Source organism: Drosophila mojavensis, unplaced genomic scaffold, assembly GCF_018153725.1.
Source record: "Drosophila mojavensis isolate 15081-1352.22 unplaced genomic scaffold, ASM1815372v1 contig_36, whole genome shotgun sequence".
NCBI classification, from domain to species: domain Eukaryota; kingdom Metazoa; phylum Arthropoda; class Insecta; order Diptera; family Drosophilidae; genus Drosophila; species Drosophila mojavensis.
In genome coordinates this window covers 8,941,827-8,967,689 of record NW_025318858.1, presented here as the reverse complement: position 1 = coordinate 8,967,689, position 25,863 = coordinate 8,941,827, and the positions used below count along the sequence as shown (strand labels likewise).

At 42.9% G+C, this 25,863-nt stretch overlaps 6 protein-coding genes across 7 annotated transcripts; 5 read left to right on the top strand and 1 right to left on the bottom strand.

Moving 5' to 3' along the window:
- Positions 1-22: 22 nt before the first annotated feature.
- Positions 23-888, top strand: LOC6576378 (calcium load-activated calcium channel). Its single transcript, XM_002002333.4, has 3 exons — positions 23-158; positions 236-313; positions 382-888. The coding sequence occupies exons 1-3, from the start codon at positions 98-100 to the stop codon at positions 792-794; spliced, it is 552 nt and encodes a 183-aa protein (XP_002002369.1). The 5' UTR covers positions 23-97; the 3' UTR covers positions 795-888.
- LOC6576377 (FAD-dependent oxidoreductase domain-containing protein 1) lies at positions 863-2,837 on the bottom strand. The gene is made up of 4 exons (XM_015165144.2): positions 2,744-2,837; positions 2,601-2,666; positions 2,090-2,487; positions 863-2,027 (listed from the first exon to the last, which is right to left on the bottom strand). Coding segments are annotated over exons 2-4 (1,548 nt in total). The 5' UTR covers positions 2,602-2,666; positions 2,744-2,837; the 3' UTR covers positions 863-878.
- Positions 2,838-2,877: 40 nt separating this feature from the next.
- LOC6576376 (probable 26S proteasome non-ATPase regulatory subunit 3) lies at positions 2,878-4,634 on the top strand. Its single transcript, XM_002002331.4, has 2 exons — positions 2,878-3,153; positions 3,228-4,634. Exons 1-2 carry the CDS (start codon positions 2,987-2,989, stop codon positions 4,546-4,548), a joined length of 1,488 nt encoding a protein of 495 aa, XP_002002367.1. The 5' UTR covers positions 2,878-2,986; the 3' UTR covers positions 4,549-4,634.
- Positions 4,635-4,975: 341 nt separating this feature from the next.
- Positions 4,976-10,409, top strand: LOC26528574 (myb-like protein AA). The gene is made up of 3 exons (XM_032728596.2): positions 4,976-6,436; positions 6,560-7,012; positions 7,801-10,409. The coding sequence occupies exons 1-3, from the start codon at positions 5,741-5,743 to the stop codon at positions 9,160-9,162; spliced, it is 2,511 nt and encodes an 836-aa protein (XP_032584487.1). The 5' UTR covers positions 4,976-5,740; the 3' UTR covers positions 9,163-10,409.
- Positions 10,410-11,768: 1,359 nt separating this feature from the next.
- LOC6576375 (protein phosphatase PHLPP-like protein) lies at positions 11,769-17,183 on the top strand. 2 transcript variants are annotated; one of them, XM_002002330.4, is made up of 4 exons: positions 11,769-12,766; positions 12,836-12,989; positions 13,829-15,252; positions 16,008-17,183. In XM_002002330.4, the coding sequence occupies exons 1-4, from the start codon at positions 12,494-12,496 to the stop codon at positions 17,064-17,066; spliced, it is 2,910 nt and encodes a 969-aa protein (XP_002002366.1). In that variant the 5' UTR covers positions 11,769-12,493; the 3' UTR covers positions 17,067-17,183. The 2 variants fall into 2 exon arrangements, with proteins under 2 accessions (XP_002002366.1, XP_032585174.1); XM_032729283.1 differs by lacking the exons at positions 11,769-12,766; positions 12,836-12,989 and adding an exon at positions 13,690-13,758.
- A 4,468-nt stretch (positions 17,184-21,651) lies between these two features.
- On the top strand, positions 21,652-25,013 carry LOC6576374 (kinesin-like protein Klp59C). The gene is made up of 3 exons (XM_002002329.4): positions 21,652-22,029; positions 22,096-23,303; positions 23,777-25,013. The coding sequence occupies exons 2-3, from the start codon at positions 22,146-22,148 to the stop codon at positions 24,890-24,892; spliced, it is 2,274 nt and encodes a 757-aa protein (XP_002002365.1). The 5' UTR covers positions 21,652-22,029; positions 22,096-22,145; the 3' UTR covers positions 24,893-25,013.
- Positions 25,014-25,863: the final 850 nt, after the last annotated feature.

Genomic DNA, 25,863 nt, shown 5'->3' with positions numbered 1-25,863 from the left:
TTTGTACTGCAATATTTCGATTAGTATAAAGTCGGTCAAAGTAATACTTGTAATCGCTATCGAATTAATTTATTAAAATTTTACATTGGGAGAAAAAATGTGGTCGGACACTTTTTTAATTGTATTTATATCAATATGTACGGCATTTTTGGGCGAAGGTATGTAATAAAAAAAATTACAGCGGTACGTGCATGTAGTTTTAATAATAAAGCATCATACACGTATTCATTTATAGGACTTACATGGGTGCTGGTCTACCGCACCGAGAAGTACCAGCGGCTAAAGACAGAAGTGGACAAACAGAGCAAGAAGTGTGAGTAGACTAGTGCAGTTTGCTGTAAAGGTTGTAGGCTAATTACATGTCACGTGATTTACATTTAGTGGAACGGCGTAAGGAGACACACGGCGATTCTTTGGATAAATCGGTAAAAAAGAAACTTGAACGTTACGAAGAGAAGTTGAAGAATAACAATCGCGACTTGTCGTTGGTGAAAATGAAGTCCATGTTTGCAACTGGATTTGCATTCACCGCCTTGTTGAGCATGTTCAATAGCATATTCGATGGTCGGGTTGTGGCCCAATTGCCGTTTACACCCATCTCCTGGATTCAGGGCCTGAGCCATCGTAATCTGTCGGGTGATGACTACACCGACTGTTCGTTCATCTTCCTCTATATACTCTGCACCATGTCCATTCGTCAAAATATTCAAAAACTGTTGGGCTTTGCTCCGTCGCGAGCTGCTAGCAAGCAAGGCGGTGGCCTCTTTGGCCCGGCGCCAGGTCAATTTAAATAGTTCTATTCTTTTATTATTGATTTCTTCCTAGCTAAATTTTGGATTGGATTTCTGTTTAAAAAACCACATACAATAAATTAAATTTTAATTTAAAGCATGAAACTCGTACATGGGTTTGTCAACAATAAGTCGATCAAATCCCAAACGTGACAAGTCCAATGTACGGAACTGGCCGTCCATAATGAGCTCAGAGATGGCTCGACCCAGTGCTGGTGTCTGCTGTATGCCCTGCCCACTGAAGCCGCTGGCAATGTATAGATTATGATAGTAGGGATGCGGTCCCAAGATGCCATTATCATCGTACACGTTATAATCGTAAAGGCCGGCCATGCTATTGACTACCTTGGCGTTAGCAAAGGCGGGTACACGCTCGATCAGCGCGGGGAGAATCCTCTCATTGAAGTACGTCGGATCCACATCTAAATTATCGGCACTCACTTTTTCGCCAGGTAACGCATTGTGCCCGCACACGTAGTCGCCGCCTAAGCCCACTCGACGGATATAGGTGCCTGCCGTTGCGTCCACAACCATGGGCATGGCCATGCCGGGAGCACTCTGGTCTTGGGTCTTTATCTTGTACATATAACGCTTGCGCGCATCTATGGGCAAGGGCAGATGCAGCACTCCCTCGCCAAGGCCAATTCGTGCTAGACGTGCCACATCCCCACTGTTTATGCCCGCGGCGATGACACACAGAGCGAACTTAATGGCGCGCTTCGCCCCACCTGGTTGCTGGATGATCACCTTGTCCAGGCTCTGATAGCCACTCTTCTCGGCGTTAGATACTATAATATCGGCTTGGCTTACAAACTCGAAGGCGACAGCTTCGCCATGGACGAAATGCGCGCCATAGCCGTGGGCAGCCCGTTTGTAATTGGCTAGGAGCGCCCAGGGATCAAACCAACCTTCACGTTCCTGCCCGTAGCAGCCTAGCGCGATGCCCTTGGTGTTTAGCCAAGGAAACTTGGATGCCAAGCGATCTGCTGTAAGCAACTCATTGCGCGCGCCGAGATCGTTTTGCAGTTGTGATGTCTGCTTCAGCATCTCCGCATCCGCCTCACCGGCAAGCACCAGATGTCCATATGGCATATATTTAATGGGTATATCGGTGCCAAAGTGTTCCGGCGCTTCGCGTAGAAAATCGGCAGCAAACAAAGACATTTGTATTGTTTCTGGCAATGCGAAATGGTGGGACAGGCCATTGATGGACACACGAGTTGCGGATCTCTCGTGCTGAAATTAGAGCGAAGCTGAAATGCTCTCTGAATGCATTTTTATCACCAGTCGACACATACCTTGATATCCTTTTCTACTACAACTACATTGAGACCGTCGCGCGCCTTCTGCTTGAGCCAATAGGCAATAGAGCTGCCCATTCCTCCACCTCCAATGATGAGGACGTCGCAATGTGTTGGGAATTCATCGATGCTGCCCTTCTCACCGCTAAAGTTGAATTTACTGCTTGTAGCTATAGGCTGGGGTTTGTTCTCACTATCAAATTGATCTTCTTTGGGCACAAAGAACTCTTTAATCTTTCGCATATCCTTGCCTAGAAGGCGAAATGTGCGACGTATGGGGTGCAGGTCGTTTGGGTCATCACTGCCGGGCGGATTCGAGCCAGTGGAGTGCGCACGTAATAGTGGAACCTGAATCTGACGTATAACATGTCTGCAACGTAACATCTTTCTGACCACTAGGTATTAATTAAGACTATGGTTTATTTTAAGTCATTAAATGTTGATTGTTATGCTATCTCATAACGTGTGATATAGAACAGCTGATGAAAGTGGTTCTGATTAGACTTACTCGTTGTGCTGTTAACTTAACATTATGCTAAAATGTTAATAACAGTGTAAACAGCTACTTGTGCAACTGTAATTTAAAAAATGTATACAACAAAAATTACTTCCGATATTATATGCATTGATAGAAATGCATATTAACCTTACGTTTTTTAAAGCAATTTTTTATGAAAATCGAAAAAAAAATAATATTAACTAAAAAATTTTGAGGCAGCCACATCACAATCAGTATCGATAATTGTAGCGTCAGAGTAACATGTAAAGTGCTTGTCAAAACTATCGCCCACCACTAGAGTCTGGCATTACTTGGCAATTTTGTATGCCGAGTTCAGGAAAAATATTAATATTAAAACAAACAGTAATTATACGTAAATTGCAAGTGCTTTAAAAATGGCAACAGTCGCTGTTGATACTGTCTCTCAAGACATCGAGATGGAGGTGGATGCTACGGCTGAAACATTGGCAGACGAGAAGAAAAATCAAGATCTCGCTGCCGTACAAGAACTTCGGGAACAAATACGCCAAATTGAAAAGTCCGTGGCCTCCAAGGAAGCACGGTAAGTGAAAAGTCAAAGTAGCTAAATTTGCCTGCATAAATCAAATATGATATATAAAAATCCTCCCAATTTAGTTTCATTCTTCGCGTGCTACGCAATTTGCCCATTACTCGGCGCAAATTAAACGGCGTCGTATTCCGGAACCTGGCTCAGAGCATTTATCCCGTTGGTGCTGACCGCGAGGCTGCCTTGGCACTCACGCCTGCACTCGAAAAAGATGCCACAGAATTGCCTGATGTGCCCAAAAAGCAGGTGGCAACAAAGGCTCCCATTGCTGAGGTAGATGCGTACTATTATCTACTGTTGCTGGTGAAATTGATAGATGCTGGAGATTTGAAGCGAGCTGGCGTTTGTGCTGATGCGTTAATGTCTAAAATCTCGATACAAAATCGTCGCACATTGGATCTTATTGGTGCCAAGTCATATTTCTACTACTCACGCGTGGCGGAGCTGAACAATGGATTGGAGGGGATTCGTTCCTTTTTGCATGCCCGCCTGCGCACTGCGACGCTGCGCAATGATTTCGAGGGACAGGCCGTACTGCTCAATTGCCTGCTGCGTAACTATTTACATTATGCACTGTACGATCAAGCCGACAAGCTCGTCAAGAAGTCGGTGTATCCCGAGTCGGCCAGCAACAATGAATGGGCACGCTTCCTCTATTATTTGGGTCGCATCAAGGCCGCAAAGCTTGAATACAGTGATGCTCACAAGCATTTGGTGCAGGCATTGCGCAAATCACCACAGCATGCCGCCATTGGATTCCGCCAGACAGTACAGAAGTTGATCATTGTTGTGGAACTGTTGCTGGGCAACATACCAGAACGCGTGGTGTTTCGCCAGGCTGGATTGCGCCAATCTCTTGGACCATATTTCTCGCTCACACAGGCTGTGCGGCTGGGTAATCTGAAGCGCTTTGGGGATGTGGTCTCACAGTTTGGGCCCAAATTCCAAATGGATCATACATTTACGTTAATCATTCGTCTGCGCCACAACGTAATCAAGACGGCCATTCGCTCCATTGGACTCTCCTACTCGCGCATTTCGCCGAAAGATATAGCCAAGCGTTTGATGCTTGACTCGGCAGAGGATGCCGAATTTATCGTGTCCAAGGCTATACGTGATGGTGTTATTGAAGCTACCTTGGATCCCGAACAAAATTATATGCGCAGCAAGGAGAGCACCGACATATATAGCACACGCGAGCCCCAGTTGGCCTTCCATGAACGCATTTCGTTCTGCTTGAATCTGCACAATCAGAGCGTTAAGGCAATGCGTTATCCCCCCAAATCTTATGGCAAGGATTTGGAGAGTGCCGAGGAGCGACGTGAGCGGGAACAACAGGACCTGGAGCTGGCCAAAGAGATGGCCGAAGATGATGAAGACGGTTTCTAAGCTCTTACTTTCATAAAGATATACATTAATTTTTCATAAATGTGTGAACGATTATCATAATAAAATTAATTTCCGAAATTTGTAAACCCAGCGTCTGTATTAGTTTCCATATATCATTTAAATATTTTTCCGGTTTGTCCCTTAAATATCGTAATATCAAATTTAAACCGTCGTTAAGTAAGCGATGAAAGAGTTGTAAAACTATCCTAGCGAAAAATATGTAGTATTTTATTTTATACTTAAAATAATTGAAATATTTATTCTTAGCAATCATTTATGACATTTATATTGTATTATCATTATAATGATACTTTAATTATATTTAAATATATCAAAACTATTCACAATAATAGCTGGCGGTACTGCACTATCGATATAAAGGCAAGCTGCAAATGCGAAATATATCGAGCACTTTGAAGCATCGATACATCTTTGCAATATCAACAACCCTATCTAGTTGCATTATTCTTGGAGCAGAAAGCAGAAAATTTTTGTGAAAACACCACGCAGCGAAAAATGTAAAGTTCGCAAATGTAAAAAGTAACAAAAAACGTAGAAGCAAACTATGAACTTGCAAATTGTGTTCAGATTGATATTGAAAAGTGCATGTGCGCGTTTATTGTAGAAATACTACATGCAAGTAATCAGCAGCCACAGCATTCTGTGGCAGCGACTCGTCGTCCAGTAGCAGCGAGTAAATTGTGGAGTCTCTCTGGCCACATTGGTGGACTAGCGCCCGCAAATGTATGCGACAAACTAGTAGTGGGCAGCAGCAGCAGTCGTTGTCGTCTTTGTGAAGCATCAATCGCGAAAAAGCAAAGGAAACAAATAAACGCCAAAACAACAGAGTGAAAAAAAAAACGTGCGTAAAAGTTAATTAGCTGCCGCCAACCAACGAGCAAACGCAGAAGCGAGTGGAGGAGCAACAGCAGCAGCTGCTGCTCTATACAAATCGACAATCGACATTATTGTTGTTGTTATTATTATTGTTGTTGTTGTGGTTTTTGCACCCACCACACGTAACTAGAGCAGCAGCCACTATACACATACATACACACAGATACACTAAAACACACATACACATATACACAGACACAAGTTCACACACACACACACACACACACACCCCTACGTATAAACACTCCAGGCTAGACTTCGTAGTAGATGCGTGCGTGCCACAACAAAATTGGAAATGATTTGTCCAAAAGACGTCCTGCAGTGGTTTAAGACTCTGGAGAGCTATAATCGCATTGATACCATGTGTTCATTGTTCGAGGCCTGTTTGCCGTTCGAGTTGCGGTTTCTGGGCACATTTTTGGAGGAGCTGGGTCGCCGGGATTCACCGGAATTGCGTGGCATGGAGTTGCGCGCCAATAATCCACAGGATCTGGCCGCCGATATGCACAACTGCCAAAAGGGCGAGCCAACAGACAAAAAGATCCGCCGCAAGATGGCGCTATATTTAGCGCTAATACGTGCCTGTAATCGCAATTGTGTGACAGAAATATTTCGCACCCTCGAATGTTGGGGCGAACGCGATTTTGCCAGCATTAACGATCAGGATACGATCCTGGAGCTGTTGCTCGTCTACACAATGGCTGCCAAGCATCCTGTCTTCTCTTACCACCAGAACACCAAATGCGGCGAAATTCTGGCCAAGATTAAGGAAATCAGACGTATGGCGGATGAAACGTCACAAATTATGACCCAACAGCAGCAGCAGCAGTCGTCACAGCAGCAACAGCAACAGCCGTCACATACACAACACTTGCTGCATCAACAGCAACAGTCACAGCCACAGCCGCCACCGCCTTTCCATCATCCAGTGGTGCCAATGATGCAGCCACAGCAACCAACGCCTCTGCTGTATCCACAGCCTTGGACCAAGGTAACAAATCAATTGTCCATAAGGTTATGCCAGACCGAAAGAGATTCCATGGTAGTCTGTTATATTATCTATATGAATTGCCTTCTACTCCATTTAAAATGCCTTTTCCTTGATCCTTTGCAGATGATACCCGGCACAGAAGTGGACAGCATACAACATTTGATGCAATCCAACATCACCATTCCAACGGACTCGAATGCCATTGCTGCGGCAGCGGCGGCGGCGGCGGCGGCTGGCGGCTGGTCCATGCGCAACTCAGTGCCATGTACAGTGTACGCCGTGCCGCCTCCACAGCCACAGAGCCTGGATCATCAGGTGCCGCCGCAAGCCAGCTCGCCCATGCTAAGCAGCCAGCAGTCATCGCCGTCGACCAGTCGCACCACCAGCCCACAGCGCGAGCGTGGCAGCAGTGCCCCACTGCTGCAGCAGCAGCAGCAACAGCCACAACAACAAATGCGCAGCTTGCCGCTGCGCTTGCCGAACAGCGTCAAACATTCGCGTCGACCCTCTGTGGAGACAACGCCACCGCCAACGTCCACGTCCGTTGGCAGCGGCGACGCTAAGCATTTTGATGAGGTGGGTACTATGAATCATGCAATCAATAACAGCGAATCAATGGAGAAATATGTATTCCTGATCAGCGCTGGCTGAGTATCAAATGTATTGTCGTTGCTATGTTTGTGTGTAGATGATTGTTGCCCAGAATGGATCTTGGCTTAAGGTAGAATAATAGGAATTCGAACGGCAATTTAGCGATGCCCAATGATTATTCCATGAATAGGTTAATGCTTAGGTCAACAATTTAATTTTAGCCTGTTCAGTGCTGACCTAGTTGTAGATGTTTCTTTTCGCCCAGAATACATCTTGGTGTAAGGTAGTATATCTAGAGATGATGAGTGAGATTTAATGGCTGTTCCTGTTCCTGTTCAGATGAAAAGATATTTTATCACAATATTTGTATTTAATGTTTAGCTTGCCCAAAAATGAAATTGGTAGGATAGCTAAAAATTGTTGATCAAGTTACTAATTCTTGAATATTATTCTTTCAATTCTATATGGGTATCTAGGCACAGATATATAGATATTTGATATAATAATTTTCATTCATTATTTTATCAGCCCAGAATTGAGCTTGGTCTAAGGTAGTAGAATAGCTAAAAGATTTGAATAGATATTTACTAATTCTCTAAGATTTTTCCTTTAACTTTATTTGTTTATATACGATTACTTGATTTCAATACAACTATTCGCATGTTAGTTTTATTATTTTTTAATCAATTGAAGAACTATGTGTGCTAATTGTTATTAACAAATAATCAAAGAATACTTAATAATATAATATTTTTGTGCCTATATGATTCCAGGGTATCAGCGAAGGCGGCGGCAACTTGTCTAGTATTATACGCAACGCAAGCTATCCGCGTGTCTCGCATCAGCGTATGAATGCGAATACATATATACCACCTCACCAGCAGCAGCAGCAACAGCAACAACAACAGCAGCAGCAGCAACAGTCGCCGGTAAGTCAAGATTCACAGCAGCAGCAGGCGCAGCAGCACTATCAGATGAACAGCTTCATCAAGGCGAACACACTGGTCCACACGATGCATAATATGCATATAAACGAAGATGGCAGCGGCTCGACGAGAATGAGTTCGAGTAAAAGTGCGGCAACTACGAGCAGCGAATCGGGTTGCTCGAATGGTTCTTGCGGCGAGACAACGCCACCGGAAACGCCCACGCCCACGCTGCCCAACCATTCAGTGGGCATTGGTTATCAGCAGCAGCAGCAGCAAAAGCCGCATCATATTAGCAATAAGCAGTCTAGCCTACAGCATCGCCTCAACGGGCGCAATGGTGTGGAGAAGAGCTATCAGCAAATCTATACGCCGAGCAATCCCAGCGAGCAACAGCAGCAGCAGCCGCTGCTCATGAGTCCCTCTGCTGTTAGTTCGCCACCAACACCTGTGCTGTTGCAGACGCAGCAACAGTCACAACAGCAGCAGCAGCAGCAGCAACAACAGCAGCCGCAGCAACAACAACAGCAACCACAACCACCGCCAACAGCGACAGCGTATAATGCACCAACATATCCATATCATGCGGCAAGCGGACGTGGACCGCAGCCGGCTTTGATAAAACCGCATCATCCGCAGCCGCCGCCACTTGCGCTGCACAATTCCATACGCCTTCATTACCAGCCTAACGGGGACATCATCTTTCCGGGCTATCATCCCGGCTTGACGTATCCAGTGCCCGTTACAGCACCGCCAGCTGGTGCGCCCACAGCTGTGACGGCGGCCCAATTGGTCCGCAATACGGCGCCCGTTGCCAGCACCAATGTAGTCACAGTGCAAACGCAAACGCCCGCCACACAGCCGCAGCCGCAGCAATTGCTAGCGACGCCAGTTGCGCCCACGCCGTATACGACGTTAGGCGTTTGCCCCATAACTGGAGCGAGCAGCGCGGTGACACCGAAGATCATCTCCTGCTACAACTGTGGCTCCCAGACGCACATCGGGCGTGACTGCCAGGAGGCGTCCATGGAGGATGTGACGCGCAGTGCCACCTACAAGCTGGACTTCAGTACGACAAATAACTCGAGCAGCAGCATCGATGGCGGCAACCTCAGCGATCACAAGGATGTCGGCAGCATGCTGAAGAATGTGCCAGCGACGACGCCAACGGCGACAGCGGGAGCAGCATTGACCAGCATGGGCAAATAAGCCATGTATAATACACACACACACACACACAGATAAATTATACATATATATTTATATATATATGTATAAATAATTAAAACATCTAATTAATTAATATACTTATAGTAATTCTTAACTACTTACACAATTGAACATTTATAACGTTTGTAAAAGTGCGGAAATCAAATTTCATGCCTTTAGCCACGTCTCTTAGTTGTTTAAGTCATTTTTGCAAATTTCGTTAGCCAGAACAAGTCGCCTAAAATTAAACAACAACAACAAAAAAAAAAAAAACATAAAACAAAAACGAAAAGCAAAAAAAAAAAAAAAAAGAAAAATAATATAAACAATTAACAACCTTGCACACCACAGGGAAATTATGCAGATAGTAATTGTAGTTATATATACATACATATATATTCTATATATATAAATATAAATGATACTATATCTATTGTATAATTGCGCGTACTATACGAATATTTCTACCAATTAAGCTATACGCAAAACAAATAGGCAAGAAACAATAACAATACAATGACGAGCAATAGACAACAAACAATTTACATTACTCTAAAATCAATGAAAATAAAATACAAAAAGAAAAAAACATAAATTAGTTAAAGCAGCTGTTAAACGTAGTAATTATCAAAAATATAATTGAATTGATATTTGCATGGAGAAGGAGTAAGAGGTAGGAGGTAGGAGGTAGGAGTAGGAGCTAGGAGTAGGAGCTAGGAGAGGGACTTCACGCTCTGTGTGTGTTCGTTTGTGACATAAGAAATATCCATTGGTAATTGCGATAAATAAACTATATAATTTGTAAGCGCAAAAGCAGAGATAAGAATGAATGAATGCAAACTTAAGCAGAAAGATAAAAGATAAAAGCGTGTAAAACAAAAATGTAGCATTACAACAAAATGTTAGCGAATACCTTATAAAATGTGTATAAATAAAATGAGCGTAGTGCAGCACACACACACACACACACACATACACCATATATGTATACACACATACAGACATACTCCCACTCGCACACGCACACTTGAGAGAGGGTGCAAGCGAGAGAGTTAGTGTGCTTAGTTAACGTTAACTATTAATCTAATTATAACTAAATTTATTCATACTAGTAATTATTTATTTTATTTGCTGCTCCCTTGTTTAAACAGATTTCAGCATTGGTTTTTACATTGTATTATATAGAATATATATATATATATATATTTATATGAATATATATGACTATATACCAATACACACACACATACACACCCTACATCTACTTGAATATGGCGTATTTTATGTATAAAACGCGTTACTTTATTTTATATATAAAGATTTTTTTTTATAAATATATTTAACATCTTTCTTGACCATAAGTAAAAACCATATACATAATATATATATATATATATATATATATATATACATATTATATATATATATATATATATAGCATATGGCCAAGTTGAGATTTATGTAATGGCTAAGATCACGCCCACAATTAGAACATGATTGCCTGCGTTTTTTTCTTGTTTTGGTTACGTTATGTAAAAACTTTGTTACCTTTTTTATGGAAGCAAAAAAAAAAAAAAAGATCTTACAAAAACGGGATTAAGAAAATGCAAAAAAAAAAAAAAAAAAAAAAAAACAAAATACAAAATTATAAACAAAAATACAAATCAAGCAACAAAACAAAACAAAATATTGAAATGAAATGAAATATATTATTAAAAGAGTTTCTGCTAATGCGTAAGTGCATGACAAACGATTATTATATTTCAGTGAAAAATAAAAAAACAAATTGTTTCTTAAATTCGTGTAAAAAAACACAAAGCTACAAAACAAATGTATTTATTTCTTTCCCCACTCCATTCGCATCTTCCATTCTCACTCGACTCTAAGATACCTTGAATATGCAGATATAGATACTATACGTAGTCTATCTATAAAACATTCGCTCCATTCATTGTTATTAAATTGTGTGTCAATTCCGAATGGCGCTCTATGTAAACGAACACCCAGCTTATGTGCATACATAGATATATGCGTAGGTATAGCTGTATGTATGTGGATACTTTGGGGCAAACAGTGCATGGTGAGTATGGATCTTGAGGGCCGCTCTCTGTCTGTCTCCCTCCCACTCTCTTGTTTGAGCTTAGCATAAACTAAACTCCATTTAGAGTGCACGTTAAATATACATACTTGTCGAACTGAGCAGGCGTCCACTCTTTAAGTACAGTGAACATTGCCTAAAATGAAATTCAATTATTGCGTTTAATGTGGGATTATCTATATGCCGTTTGCAAATCAGACATCAAATACTCGCTGTAAATATAATACTAGATTTTGAAATATTCATAAATATATAATGCATATAATATTATATATATGATTTGAATAGGTTTTGTTTTTTTTGTTTTGTAATATTTGTTTTAGTTTAGTAAAAAAGTATAGAAATAATATTTTATGATTTTTATGATAGGTATTTTATTTGTGTATCCTGAACCTAAATGTGATCTCTAGGGATAATGGTATTGCTATTTTATTGTTTTTTTTTTTTTTTTTTTTTTTTTTACATATTTCTGTATTAGTTATATTTATTAAGTAGATATGATGGTTACAAATATTTTTTTAATATTAGCTTAATTTCATTAAGACATACATATATCGGAACACCCATATTAACATAGGCTGAGTTCATTCTATCGCGAGTTCACTGTTTGTACGGATATACGAAATAATTGTTGCGCCAGAGCTCTCGTATGGCACAAGCACAATCCAAAATGTTGCTCAGACATCGTATCATCGTATTGCAACGAACCCATGGAAAAGACATATATGAGAATGGAGCAGTGGCCGAAGGGAGGATGAGAGCGGGCGGGGTGTCGGTCGAGAGGGGTAGAGGCAACCGTGGCGTTCTCTCAAGCGTTACAGTTTTGGCTTGTCGTAACGGCAAGTCGTCTTCAGTTGTGCATAGACCTGGATCCGGTGTGGATTGTTGTGCCGCCAGAAGAAGAGCTAAGAGACTAAGACTAAGCCAAATAGAAGACTAAATAATTGTCAAGTCTAAAGTCAATTATATGAATGTAATTGGGGTGTACTTCAAATCTAGTTCTAGCCCCATTAATTTCAAATTTTTGCATAATAATATTTTGGAATATTCGCGGTGTTTTGGGCAGACTTCGTCAGATTTTCGGCCGTTTTGGCTTGGCTTTTTTGTTTGGTGTTTGCTCATGCATGCAGTGTGGTAAGTTGTTGCTATTCGGACCTCAACTCCACCCACCTCGTCGAGTGCTAACGGAAAAACTAAAGGAAAATACCAATAAAGTAAACGAAAACGAAAACAATGCTTAAGGCCGTAAAGAAAACGACGGAGGTAAACAAATCGAAATTAAAAGTTACGGCTAGTAATGGCGACGAGACCAACAGCAACAACAACAGCAACAGCAGCAACAACAGCAACAACAACGAGAGCAACAGCGCCTCAGAGCTGACCATAAAGCACGGCTCCATCTCTGGCCAAAAAGCAGAAGTCGCACCAAATGAGAGTCCCCCATTGAAGAAGCTGAGCCTGAAGGGCAACCAACTGTGCGGCAGCATTTTAATAGGCAATTACAACGTAAGAGTCTAGAAGTCGTATAGCTGGAATAATACAGAATTCGACAATATCTTCTCTTTTTCTGGGCAGTACCTGACCCAATTGGAGGTGTGCGAGAACGAAATGGAAGTCTTGGATCTGAGCACCTTGGCACAGTTGGAGACGCTGAAGTGCAGCCGCAACAAGCTGATTGAGCTCATCATAAATGGCACCAGTCTGCAGACCCTTATAGCGGATCATAACTGTAGGTATTGGGGTTGCTCTGAATGGGAGCGTAATGCATTTGAAGTTTGGTTAAAATACTTATTAAATTATTATTTTTTTTTTTTTGTAAAATATTGAATACGTCTAGCTAAAACTAGTTTTTCCTTGTACAATTTTTGGCATACATAAATAAATATATTCTTATGTCATAGATTGTATATTATTTATTTTACTTAATTTATTTTATTATTATAATTATTATTATTATTATTATTATTATTATTATTTTTTTTTTTTTTTAATTTTTATTTTTAAGGCACATGTATTGCTTATTATTTTTTACAATTTTGAAAGTGTTTGAAGCATAGTTATTAATACATATTTATAATAATATTTATATATCTAAAATTTGGTATTTCGATTTTTATGCGTTTGAAATTCAGCTCAAAGTTGTTGTTATTTTATTTTTCTTATTTCTCTTCTTATCTAAAATTATTTTTTTCGTACTTTTATTAATTTTTATAATGCCGTAAATCTTATTATTTTATTATTTTTATTTAAATTTTAGTTAGCTTTTATCGTCTTTTATGATTTTACTAATTTTTTTTTCTTTCTTTTTTTTTTTTTTTTTTTTTTTTTGTTGCCATTTTGTGTTTTATAATTAAAATTATTTTGTGTAAATTGTAACCATACTTAAATCTTAAAAAAAAAAAATTATGGGTAGCAAAAAAAAAAAAAAATAATAATAATAATAATGTTGGAGTTTAACAATATATTCGTAGCTCTAATAAATGTTGAAAAGGAGTTAGGTAAAACAAATTTAGATGCATTGAACGCTTTGGATTATTTAATGACTCATTGATTTTCTGTCCTCTGTAGGTCTGCAGAGCATCTGCATATCGAAGTCGGTGCCAGAGAAGCTGCTGCAGCTGGACATCTCTCACAACTACCTGAGCGCGCTGCCCCAGTGGATCGGTGGCTGCGTGGCCTTGGAGACGCTCAGCGCCACGCACAATCACTTGAGCCACATCAGGGAACTGCTGAGGAATTACCGCATCAGCTGCCTGCGCTCGCTGAATCTCGCCTACAATGCGCTGCAGCAACTGGATTATTTGCCGGAGGCCTTCTGCAGCGTGACGCAGCTGCAGCTGCAGAGCAACGAGCTACAGCGGCTGCCGGACAACTTCTTTGCCGTCACCCATGGCCAGCTGAGCTCGCTGAACGTTGCCTGCAATCGACTGGCGCAGCTGCCGCGCTACGAGCAGAACAACAATGCGGCACTGGAGGAGCTCTGCCTGACGGGCAACCAGCTGAACGACAGCATATTCGAGCCGCTGCTGCACGCGGGCAGGCTGAAGGTGCTGCGACTGGCCCACAATCGCCTGGGCGTGCTGCCAGCGGAGTGCGTGCGCAGCTGGCCGGAGCTGGAGGTGTTGGTGCTATCGGGCAACATGCTGCAGCAGCTGCCGGATCAGGTGTCCGGCTTGAGTCAGCTCAAGGTGCTGCGCTGCTGCAACAATCTGCTGCTCAGCACGCCGCAGCTGTCGAAGCTGAGCAAGCTGAAGATCCTCGACCTGGCGCACAATCACTTGGATCGCATCAATCTGCTGTCGCTGGTGCCGTCGCGCAATCTCAAATATCTGGACTTGTCGGGCAACCTTCAGCTGCAGGTGGATGAGCAGCAGCTGAAGGTCTGCCAGACGCAGAGTCAACGTGTCTGGAGCCTGGTCGATGTCTCTGGCAACAATCGCGCCGCCTTGCCCACCAGCACACGCCGCCTGCCCGTGGAGTATAGCAAAGCGTCAGCACAGAAGACCAAGTCCCTGCCCTGGTCCTTGGGCTTTGCCGAAACGCCAGGCGATGCACGCAAGCTGCTCGTCACTCAGCTGCGCGCGAGCCAGTTCAATGGCAGCGAGGAGGCGCTGCTTGGCATGTTCGAGTCGCAGACGGATGCGCGACAGGCACAGCAAATGGCTCAACTGGTGCCCGTCCTGCTCAAGCAGGAGCAGTCCCTCAAGGACTCCCCGCTCAACGACTACATGAAGTACACGCTGCTGACGGCGCAACGGCAGTGTGGTGGATGCCTGCGCAATGTCACGCTCCTCCACCTCCTGCGGCAGCCCTCAAAGGTGCGCGCGCTCAAGTCCAAGCGGTATGTCCTGCGCTTGGCCCATCTGGGGCACTTTGATGCGTACCTGGTGCGACGCACAACCCACCTGCGGCTCACTGAGTCGCAGGCCGACTGCGATAGCCATAAATGCAACCAGGCATCCCACACGCTGCCCGATCCCGAGCTACTCGAGGTGAGTTCTAGTTGGAGATGTAAGCTAGCTGGGTGGGAGTAAAAAGATACCTTAAGTTTATTTTTAGAATTTGCAAGAAGAGATATATTTATATACAGTGAGTAACATTAATATTTGGTTATTTAATTTTTCAAATTTTTTCCGGTTTATGTATTATCTTTGTTAGTTATGGTTCAATCTAGTATTTACACTTTTTTAATTTCAATTAATTTTATATGTTTCATAGGCGTTTGTTAGTTGAAGAATAAAAAATCCGAATATTAATACTTCTCCCTGTATATAAGAAATAGTTATATAAGAGAAATAACAGTATGCATAGGTGAAAGGAAATGAATAGGGAACATAGTTGACCGCTTGATTTCTTACACTCTTCCTCTTCCTTACATGTTCAGATTCATATCCATTCGAATTCGCTCCGAGCAATCCTCTTCGGTTCCTTTCGTTTTCTTTTCCGCTTCTCGAGCATCTTGAGTTGATTCGTGTGACGCTCTTTTAAGGATCATCGTTTCGGGAGAGCTACGAGTCGTATCGTATCATACGAAAGAAGTTCGCCTAATGAGACTCAGCTAATAACTCAAAAAGGCTTGCATTGACTCTTCGAGTTATTTGCTGAGGCTCATTCTGATTCACATTCACATTCACTTTTACATTTTACATTTTGTAAACTCTTCGTATTACACCTATTCGAAGTCTTTACGCTATAATACATATACAACTCCTGTTGGGGCGCTCATTAAACTGTCAATCTGATGCAGATAACGCTGAGCAACGACGATGAGTACCTGGTGCTGGGCAATGAGCAGCTGTGGGCCGTGATGGACATTGCGCGTGCGGCACGGGAGATACGCAAGGAGGAGAATGCTCTGTTGGCGGCCAAGCGACTGCTGGAAATAGCGCAGAGCTTTGGCGCGACGGCGAATCTGAGCGTAATTGTGGTGCGCTTCAGTCACCTGAGCACCGACGTGGATCATCTGATACGTGAGCTGAAGCAGAGCGTGCGCAAAAAGCCGGCTCTCGTGCCGCCGCAGCAGACGGCCAGCCTGGCCGTGAGCAAGCGCACCTGCTGTGATCGGAGTAATGCGTGCCGGCATCGCACCTTGGAGCAGGAGCTGCTGGCCGGCCGCTCCTCGCCCAGTGGCCAGAGCAATCCGGATTTGCTGAGCAAAGATGCGACGGTGGCCAAGGACGAGTTCATATTGGCGCATGCGCGCGTCCTGCAGGAGGAGCAGCAGCTGGAGATGCTCGACGAAACGGAGTCCGTTCTGTCCGAGGAGCAATTCAAGTGCTGGGAATACATGCTCGAGCAGAACACCCAGCTGCTGTTCGACAAGGAGCTGAACACCATCTCGAAGTCATTCTCCAAGCAGCGACTGCCCACAGCCAAACTGGCAGCGGCCGATGGCAACGATCTGAAGTCGAATCTCATACGCAACGTGGCCAACAAGTTCATCTCGAGCAGCACGCCCCAGCTGACCCAGGCGCACGTCCCACTGAGTGCCTATCAGCCTATCATGAAGCAGCTACCCACCGAGTACTTTGGCAGCATGCGCTCCTTCCAGCAGTCGCCCAACTATGGCTACAATCTATTCGACGGCAAGTCACGGGATGCCTACGCGAAGCTGGGCGGCGGGCCTCATGCCGCCTACTTCGGTTCCCTGCAGCGACGTATGCCCTGCAATCTGGAATATGACTTCCCAGTGACGCAGGAGAGGGATCACAATATTCTGGACGAGGAGGAGCTGGACGAGGATGGCTTTACGGAGCATGAGAGTCGCATGCGCAAGTACTGGGGCGTGGCAACGACAGAGCTGTAGGAGAAGGTCTCTTATCTATATTATAGACAAAGCAATTCATATGAAAAGAGTAGCGTTAGGAAAGCTGCAAGAAAAGTTTTATAAATATTTTATAAAATAAAAGAGTACATATTTTAATATATTTGTATTGTTATTATGATGTTACAATTTATATTATTCTCTTATTATTAACAAATTCAGCTACAATTCTCATTCAGTAAAATCGAATTCTGAGCTGCTTTTAATATAACTGAAATCTTTTGTTAGCCCTCTATTGGCGAGATGACTAAGCAGTATAAAAACTGTGTTTCAGTGTTGCCAGTTTAGCTTATTTCACGCTAGACCAGCCTTTTTCAAAGTGGTCTAGCCTATTGATATTAAATCCATTGAAAGTGAGTATGGGATGGAAAGCCAGAAATTGAGGCGGAATATGCAGAAACTCTAGAGAGATTTATATAGCAGAAGAAACTGTTGTCTATGCCACCTACTAATTATTAATATTATAAATGCGCTATAGAGTTTAAGACAGATGTCCTCTGTCCGTCTCGCTGTCTATCTCACATTCTGTCTCTCCGTTTGACTCTCTGTCTGACTGCCTATCAAAAGCAAGGGACAAGGGACGAAGAGCTACAGAAGATCATTTAAGTTGTCTAAATGTATGCAGCAGTATTTATTTCGTATTTATATTTAGGGAGAGCGAAGCTAGAATGCTTGCAGCAGCAGAGATTGTTCCCATTGGTCAATTAATGCTCGACTGTAACGACCTCTACTTGAGCACGATTTAGTGATTGATTGAAAGTCGCCCTATATAAAGGGCAGCACCTGCAGCATTTCCTCAGTCGCCCAGGCCCGGTGGGGGTCAGTCGTGCAAGTGTTAAGTGAAGTGAAGTGTGTGTAAATATTTAATCATTGCTTAGCGAAACATTAGGGACTTGGAGAAAATACTGGAAGGAATTACTTGGAAGAAATACTTCGAAGAAATACTTGGAAGAAATATCTGGAAGAAATTATTAGGGAAAATACTTAGAGGAAATTCTTTGATGTAATGCTTAAAATTAATTATAGGATATTATTATAGCATGTCCTTAGAAGAAACACTTAGCAGAAATTCCTGGAGGATACACAAAGAGGAAACACGGAAAAGAAATTCTAGGAGGATATACTTAGGCTACTTGTTGGTATTGTCTACATATTTTGTTGAAATTTTTATTTTATTATTATAATGAGCAAAAACTATGCAAATAATTCATAGTTGTTATTGTTTTCTTTAATTTTTCCAGAATTTAGATTAGTACATTTGAGCCTCTTTTAGCCTACTTTCATCCACAATCCAACTTATTTCGAAGCTCAGCGCAGTCCGTATTCGAACTGCTTGTTGCCTCGCACGGCAGGTTTTAAACTGCTTGACAGCTGTCGCTTTCTGCTGATAGATGGCTACCACTCTTATACAAGCTGTTTAAGATTTCCTGCAGTTTTAGCTGGTTGCCGACAGAGGGCTAACTTATTGTTCATATAAGTATAAAAAAGAACAGAAAGACTTAATTAAGTTCATTACAAAGTAAGCTATAGATTTGATTTTAGAGGCAAGGCAAGTATTAACAAATACTATTAAACAGTAGCTTTAAGCCTTAAGTAATTGAAATTCGCTAAATTATAATTGCGATTTTTGATCTGATTGCTCAAGGCGGCATCAAATAAGCCCAAACAAGCAAAAGTGCCCATTAAAATTGAGAACTTAATTTAACAAGCATATAATTCGCACACCCACTCACACACACACACACACACACACACACACACACACACACACACACACACACACACACACCCACTCACACACACACGCACGCACGCACATACAGATGCACAGACATCGAAACGCATACGCACTTAAGTTTATCCCTGTAATAAGGACACTCCTTAGACATATATAGGCAGAGACTTGCGCCCCGTATTTGTAAGGTCACTGAGGCGAATAATTCATGTCAATATCAGAACTCATTTACTTGCGGTTGTTTTTAGCGACGCGTTGCGAAAGAAAATTCATCTAAATGCCAGCGACATCAATGGGGCGACTGCTGGCGAGAGGGAGATGGAGATGGTGATGGAGAGCCGGGTAAAGAGGGGGTGTGCGGGTTGCCAGAGAGATAGATTTGCGTGTGGCTTTCTAATCATTGCGAATCGCTCAAGTGTATTACCGTTATAGGCCGCGTTAACAAGACGAGCGCCGGCACTGCGCTGGGCAAATATGAAACTTTTGTTCAAGCACATCCGTTATCCGATTCCCCAGTAGTGAAGTCTATTGCTCAAAAGACAGGCGACTAATTTTAATTACTTTTTCAGTCCCATTTACTTACACTTGTTGCCCATCAGTTAAAACCCAAGTTTCCGTCGAACTCGCACTCGAATTGAAATGACAACTCCATTTTCATTCACCACTTCCTAACCATTTTCATTTTGGCACATTTTCCACTTGAAAGCTCTCCAAGCCCTAAAACACCCGCGTCCCGCTGCCGCCTGGTCACACTGATGTCTATCACAATGCCCATTACAACTTATTGCTGTGGCTACTTTTAATACACTAAATTAACTTTTTGGGTCTTCGCGCCCATTCCCCCATTCCCCATTCCCCACCACGTCCCATGGACCATGGCCACACAACAAGCGCCACGATTTGTCACCAATCCGCAGACGACGCGGACTTTATCTGCCGTTTATCTCGCTAGTGTTGATAAATGGCTTTGTGGTAATTAATTTGGCGTGAATGAAGCACAGGAAATAAAATAAAAATTAACTAGAGAGCATAGTGTTAGGCAAGCATATAAAAATAAAAAGCTATTCTAACACATATATGTGCATGAATAAATTATATACTTATACTTATCAATAGGGAACGTATTGAAGACAATTTTTGGGGTGAGCTTAATCTAAATGAAGATAAATATTAAAAAAAAAAAAAATATATATATATATATACATATAAAATAATAATAGAGCTGCAATTACAATATAAAAACTTAATTTTAAAATTCAATGAATTAGAATTAACTAATTTAAAATATTTGAAAATTTCACATGTCGAATATCTAATTAATTAAACAAAGTTAGATAGAAGAAATATATTTTGTATTCTATTTATATATATATTTTATAAATTCTATTTTCTAAGGATATCCATAGTAAAACTAGATCAATTTCCTAAACAGTAATTTATTATAATATTTAACAATAAATATCCTCCAAGTTTTCCCATAGCCTAACTGAATCAATTTCGCAAAACATCATAAACAAAGAGTAGACTCAACTATATATAATACGTATAATTCAATTGCATTCCGAAATCAGTTAATAAAGCAGCTTCGGCTGTGCAAATGCTGAGCCTTTAGGAGCGGATGCTGTTTTACCTGGCAAGTGGTTAGGCAAGCTATCCTATCAACACACACACACACATCCTGCTACCGCTCAGACACCTCCGAAACTTTTCTCATTATGTGTATCCACACGCACATGGCATAGAAGTTGCCGGCTGCGAGCTTCCTGCCAGAGTCCCGACAGGCAGCTGGAGCAGCTTCAGCTACACATCCCCTCTGCCCCGCCTGCTCGCTGCCCGCCACAATGCCTGTGCAACGCATCGGCGCTTTCAATGACTTCCGTCATCGCCGACACACTCGACGTGTAAATTTGCATTTGCTTCTAATTACGAGGAGCAGCACGAGCAAAAAAACGAAAGCGAAAAATGGGAAAAGCCGAAAGAAAAACTATAGATGCTGGCTGCCACGCCCTGCAGCCCGCATTAGCAGCAGTTGCCGAAGCAGCAGCAGCAGCAGCAGACGCTTGTGGCAATCGCAATTTAGAATTTCAATTATATTTATATTTTTATGAGGGCTGCCTCACCCAACCCCCCCACAGTTAGCCCCCACTCTGAGCACACGGAAACACTACAAATCAAGTGCCACGCACGCAAATTTCCTTTAATTAAAACTAAACTTTTCAGAGTTTTGCCTAAGGCTTCTCCCAGCGCAGTGCTCCTTATCAGATCTGCATCTGCATCTGCATCTGCATCCGCATCCGCATCTGCATTTGCATCTGCATTTGGTAAGCACCGGAAAATTGCTTGGCTTCAACTCACGGGAACTTTGGGTTAGGCGATGTCATCTAACAGTTGTATTTGTTGCCACTCGACTTGACGCCAACTTTTACCAAGAGCCTTTCTTAGACTAAAGTCCAAAAATAATGATGCCAGCTCAAGGTGTCTATGAGCTTCAATGTGGGTGTTCATGTGTGTGTGTGAGAGTGTGTGTCGGTGTGTGTGGTTTGTTGAGCATGAAAACTTTTATTCAACGCAATAGAGTGTATTATTTCTTGAGAAGTCTTCAAGAAATAGTGCTCTTTCTGGAATACTTTTAGCAAAGTACTCTTTAGCCACCTAAGTATCTTACCCTGAACAGTAATTACAGACGTCAACGGGATTTCAGTTGGAAACAATTTTGATATATTACTGGGCGTCTAATCTTTGATCCAAAAATAGAATACACATATTTTTAATATAAGCAAGCTATGAAAAACATTCGCTTGCATCAGGTGTGCCCATATTATTGGATTTTCTATTTTTTAGTAGGCTGTGAAAATTAAAAATCGTTTTAATCATTTGAAATCATTTTACGTACTACATTTTATACAACACTTGAGATTCAGGCATTTTGTAAACAAGAAATAAATCAAACTTTTTGGAACTGCTATGAAAACGGTCTCATAGACACAATCAACACTCTGATCCAATCCAGTTGCAAGCTAGAATCGAAATAAAGCAGATATTTTGTCACAGACATATTTATATTTTTTTTTTTTTTGGGAGTTTGGGTACATCCATTGTGCAGCCATTATTCGAATCTGATCAATATATCATTGCATTCATTGACATACGCAACGATATCATTTCGAACATATTATCTGAGCACAATACTCCGTTAACAGGCCCAACCGGGTGAGCATTTTCCACTTACTGTTTTTATATAATTTTCTAATTTCCGTTTTCGGTTTGCGATTGCAGAAATATTTGCTTATACATTTTTTTCACAAACGTAAGTAAATTGCTGCTATATGGAAGTGCTAGCGATTGGCGATAAGATCAACATCAGGCGATCCGACGGATGCATCCAGGCTGCATCGGTCGGATTGAAGAGTCCCGACCGACAGGTGGTGACCGTTGAGTGGACACAGGGCAGCAAGGTGAAAGGCAAGGAAATACCCTGGGGCACCATACTGGAGCTAAATCCGTTTCTGGCGAAGTTCAGGCAGAAGCAGCAGTCGCCGCCCGACAAAATGGAGCCACCCAAGGCCGAATCGAAGCCGCACAATCTCTCCGGCTACAGCATGTACCGGAAGAAGTCCGCGAGCAGCAGTCCCTACAAGAAGCGTATGCGCAGTCGTTGCGATAGCACCGTCAATGTGCCGGCTTCCATCAAGACCGCGAAGCCTGCGAAGCCCGTCAAGCCCGTCAAGTCACCGGCTATTCGTGCTGTACATCATGCCAATCCTGTCAGTGTGGAGCCGCAGGGTGTCAGAGGCGCATCGAGCACGGCCAGCATTAAGCGCTCGAGCGTTGTGCGCGAGGTGGAGCGCCTGAAGGAGCAGCGGGAGCGTCGCCGTGCCTGGCAGGCCGAGCAGCGACGGGAGCAGAGTGTCCTGATGAGCAAAGATCCGGGCAATCCCAACTGGGAGGTGGCGCTAATGGTGCGCAATTATCGTGGGCAGCTCCACATGAATCCGCTGCGCTGCCTGAGCTCGCGTGGCGCCCGCACCCAGCAGATAACCGTGTGCGTGCGCAAGCGCCCGATGAGCCGGCGCGAGCTGCAGTCGAAGGCCGTGGACATCATATCAGTGCCCAGTCGCAGTTCGCTTATCGTGCACGAGCTGCGCAACAAGGTGGATCTGACCAAGTTCCTGGAGCACCACAAGTTCCGCTTCGACTACACCTTCGACGAGCAGTGCAGCAATGCGCTGGTCTACGAGCACACCGCTCGCCCCCTGATCCGCACCATGTTCGAGGGCGGCAATGCCACGTGCTTTGCCTACGGCCAGACGGGCAGCGGCAAGACCCACACTATGGGCGGCGAATTCTGCGGCAAGGTGCAGGACTGCACCACCGGCATTTATGCTCTGGCCGCTCAGGATGTGTTCGCTGAGCTGGAAAAGCCCAAATATCGCGAAATGGGCGCCAGTGTTACGTGCAGCTACTTTGAGATCTACGGCAGCAAGGTAAGAGTACAGTCTGCAAGTATAGTCGATAGTCAAGAGTCGATCGATAGTAGGGGAAATTACGATCACCTTACTATATTTTCATTTATATAATCGATAGTCGAAGGATAATCAGAGGAAGTTTCGAACACATTGCTCATTTATATAATCGATAGTCGATCAATAAGTAGAGGATTCTCATGTATATAATCGATAGTCTATCGATAAGTAGAGGATTCTCATTTATATAATCGATAGTCGATTGATAAGTAGAGGAAGTTTCGATCACTCTGCTAGATTCTCATTTATATAGTCGATAGTCGAATCAATAAGGATAGGAAGTTTAGATTATCTAGCTAGATTCTCATTTATATAATCGATAGCCGATGGATAAGTAGAGGAAGTTTTGATCACCTTGCAGGATTCTCATTTACACAATGGATAATGGAGACTCTTCTGATCAACTGAGCTCTAATTGAGATCTTTTTAAACAGGTCTTCGATTTGCTGCTGCCGGAGAAGCCGATGTTGCGCGTGCTCGAGGACGGTCGCCAGCAGGTGGTGATCGTTGGCCTGACCCGAATGCCAGTGCAGAAGGTGGAGGATGTGCTGGCAATCATCGAGCAGGGCAATCGGGAGCGCACCTCTGGCCAGACGTCGGTGAACATCAAGTCGTCACGCTCGCATGCCGTCTTCCAGATGGGTTTGGTGTTGCCCGACGATACGGAGCCGTGCGGCAAGTGCTCCTTTGTGGATCTGGCTGGCAATGAGCGCGGCGCCGACACACAGTCGGCCAATCTGCAGACCCGTCGCGAGGGCGCCGAAATCAACAAGTCTCTGCTGGCGCTGAAGGAGTGCATTCGCGCCTTGAGTCGCCATTCGAGTCATCTGCCCTTCCGGGGCTCCAAGCTGACGCAGGTGTTGCGCGACTCCTTTATTGGGGGCGAGCAGAACAAGACGTGCATGATAGCCATGATATCGCCGGGCCTCAGTTCGGTGGAGAACACACTGAACACCCTACGCTATGCGGATCGTGTCAAGGAATTGGTGGCCAAGGACGATGATTTGGTGGAAACGGACAGCGAGCAGCCAAGCAAGAATGACGAAACAAGCTCAGCCAACGAGGACAGCAAGCCGGGGCAGGAGTCTGGCACCGAGACAGGCACCGAGACAGACACCGAGTCGGATGAATTCGAGACAGAGGTCAATGATGAGCGCGGCAACTTCGCTGGGTTCAAGTCAAGCCAGAACTCAGATGCCACCAGCTCGTTCCGCAAATTCGATAGCAATCTGTCCTTGAGCGACGCAGACGGCGAAATCAATGGCGAGCCTGGAGCACGCCTTCAAATATCGGAGATTCTAATGCAGCACGAAGTCATGTTTGAGTTCTTCAACAATTACAAAATGCACTTTGAGGAGGCTGTCAGGGATGAAACGTCCCTCGAAAAGAGCAAGTGTATAACCAAATTTCTGTTCAACGGGGAGCCAATAATTTGCGAGCTGGCAATTCTAGTGAAGCATGCACACGATCTGATCTCGAATTACAATTCTCAGCGATTCTCGGAGAGCGACCTGGCGGAGAGCGATGAGGTGCAACAGCTTTCAGATTAGGGCTCCAAGACTTAGGACCTCATCAACAACATCCAAAACCATTTATTTATTTTATATCGCACTGTATTACAATTGCAATGTGGATCTTCGAAAGAATTATAAAATTTCATAAGAGGCAGTACATTCAATTTTATATGATTTCAGTTACTTTTGCTAGGGAATAGAGAACCCAGAATAGAGATAGAGAATACAGAATAGAGATAGAGAATAGAGAATAGAGAATACAGAATAGAGATACAGATACAGATACAGATACAGATACAGATACAGATACAGATACAGATACAGATACAGATACAGATACAGATACAGATACAGATACAGATACAGATACAGATACAGATACAGATACAGATACAGATACAGATACAGATACAGATACAGATACAGATACAGATACAGATACAGATACAGATACAGATACAGATACAGATACAGATACAGATACAGATACAGATACAGATACAGATACAGATACAGATACAGATACAGATACAGATACAGATACAGATACAGATACAGATACAGATACAGATACAGATACAGATACAGATACAGATACAGATACAGATACAGATACAGATACAGATACAGATACAGATACAGATACAGATACAGATACAGATACAGATACAGATACAGATACAGATACAGATACAGATACAGATACAGATACAGATACAGATACAGATACAGATACAGATACAGATACAGATACAGATACAGATACAGATACAGATACAGATACAGATACAGATACAGATACAGATACAGATACAGATACAGATACAGATACAGATACAGATACAGATACAGATACAGATACAGATACAGATACAGATACAGATACAGATACAGATACAGATACAGATACAGATACAGATACAGATACAGATACAGATACAGATACAGATACAGATACAGATACAGATACAGATACAGATACAGATACAATCCGCTAGTAGCTCATC

Bases quoted from the DNA above. Each gene is read 5' to 3' on its own strand.
- LOC6576374 (XM_002002329.4), top strand. From the start codon at position 22,146: ATGGAAGTGCTAGCGATTGGCGATAAGATCAACATCAGGCGATCCGAC. The intron at 23,304-23,776 runs GTAAGAGTACAG...CTTTTTAAACAG, and splicing joins TTGAGATCTACGGCAGCAAG to GTCTTCGATTTGCTGCTGCC.
- LOC6576377 (XM_015165144.2), bottom strand. The intron at 2,028-2,089 runs GTATGTGTCGAC...CTCTAATTTCAG, and splicing joins TAGTAGAAAAGGATATCAAG to CACGAGAGATCCGCAACTCG.
- LOC6576376 (XM_002002331.4), top strand. From the start codon at position 2,987: ATGGCAACAGTCGCTGTTGATACTGTCTCTCAAGACATCGAGATGGAG. The intron at 3,154-3,227 runs GTAAGTGAAAAG...CTCCCAATTTAG, and splicing joins GTGGCCTCCAAGGAAGCACG to TTTCATTCTTCGCGTGCTAC.
- LOC6576378 (XM_002002333.4), top strand. From the start codon at position 98: ATGTGGTCGGACACTTTTTTAATTGTATTTATATCAATATGTACGGCA. The intron at 159-235 runs GTATGTAATAAA...ATTCATTTATAG, and splicing joins TACGGCATTTTTGGGCGAAG to GACTTACATGGGTGCTGGTC. The intron at 314-381 runs GTGAGTAGACTA...ATTTACATTTAG, and splicing joins GGACAAACAGAGCAAGAAGT to TGGAACGGCGTAAGGAGACA.
- LOC26528574 (XM_032728596.2), top strand. From the start codon at position 5,741: ATGATTTGTCCAAAAGACGTCCTGCAGTGGTTTAAGACTCTGGAGAGC. The intron at 6,437-6,559 runs GTAACAAATCAA...GATCCTTTGCAG, and splicing joins ATCCACAGCCTTGGACCAAG to ATGATACCCGGCACAGAAGT. The intron at 7,013-7,800 runs GTGGGTACTATG...ATATGATTCCAG, and splicing joins ACGCTAAGCATTTTGATGAG to GGTATCAGCGAAGGCGGCGG.
- LOC6576375 (XM_002002330.4), top strand. From the start codon at position 12,494: ATGCTTAAGGCCGTAAAGAAAACGACGGAGGTAAACAAATCGAAATTA. The intron at 12,767-12,835 runs GTAAGAGTCTAG...TTTTCTGGGCAG, and splicing joins TTTTAATAGGCAATTACAAC to TACCTGACCCAATTGGAGGT. The intron at 15,253-16,007 runs GTGAGTTCTAGT...AATCTGATGCAG, and splicing joins CCGATCCCGAGCTACTCGAG to ATAACGCTGAGCAACGACGA.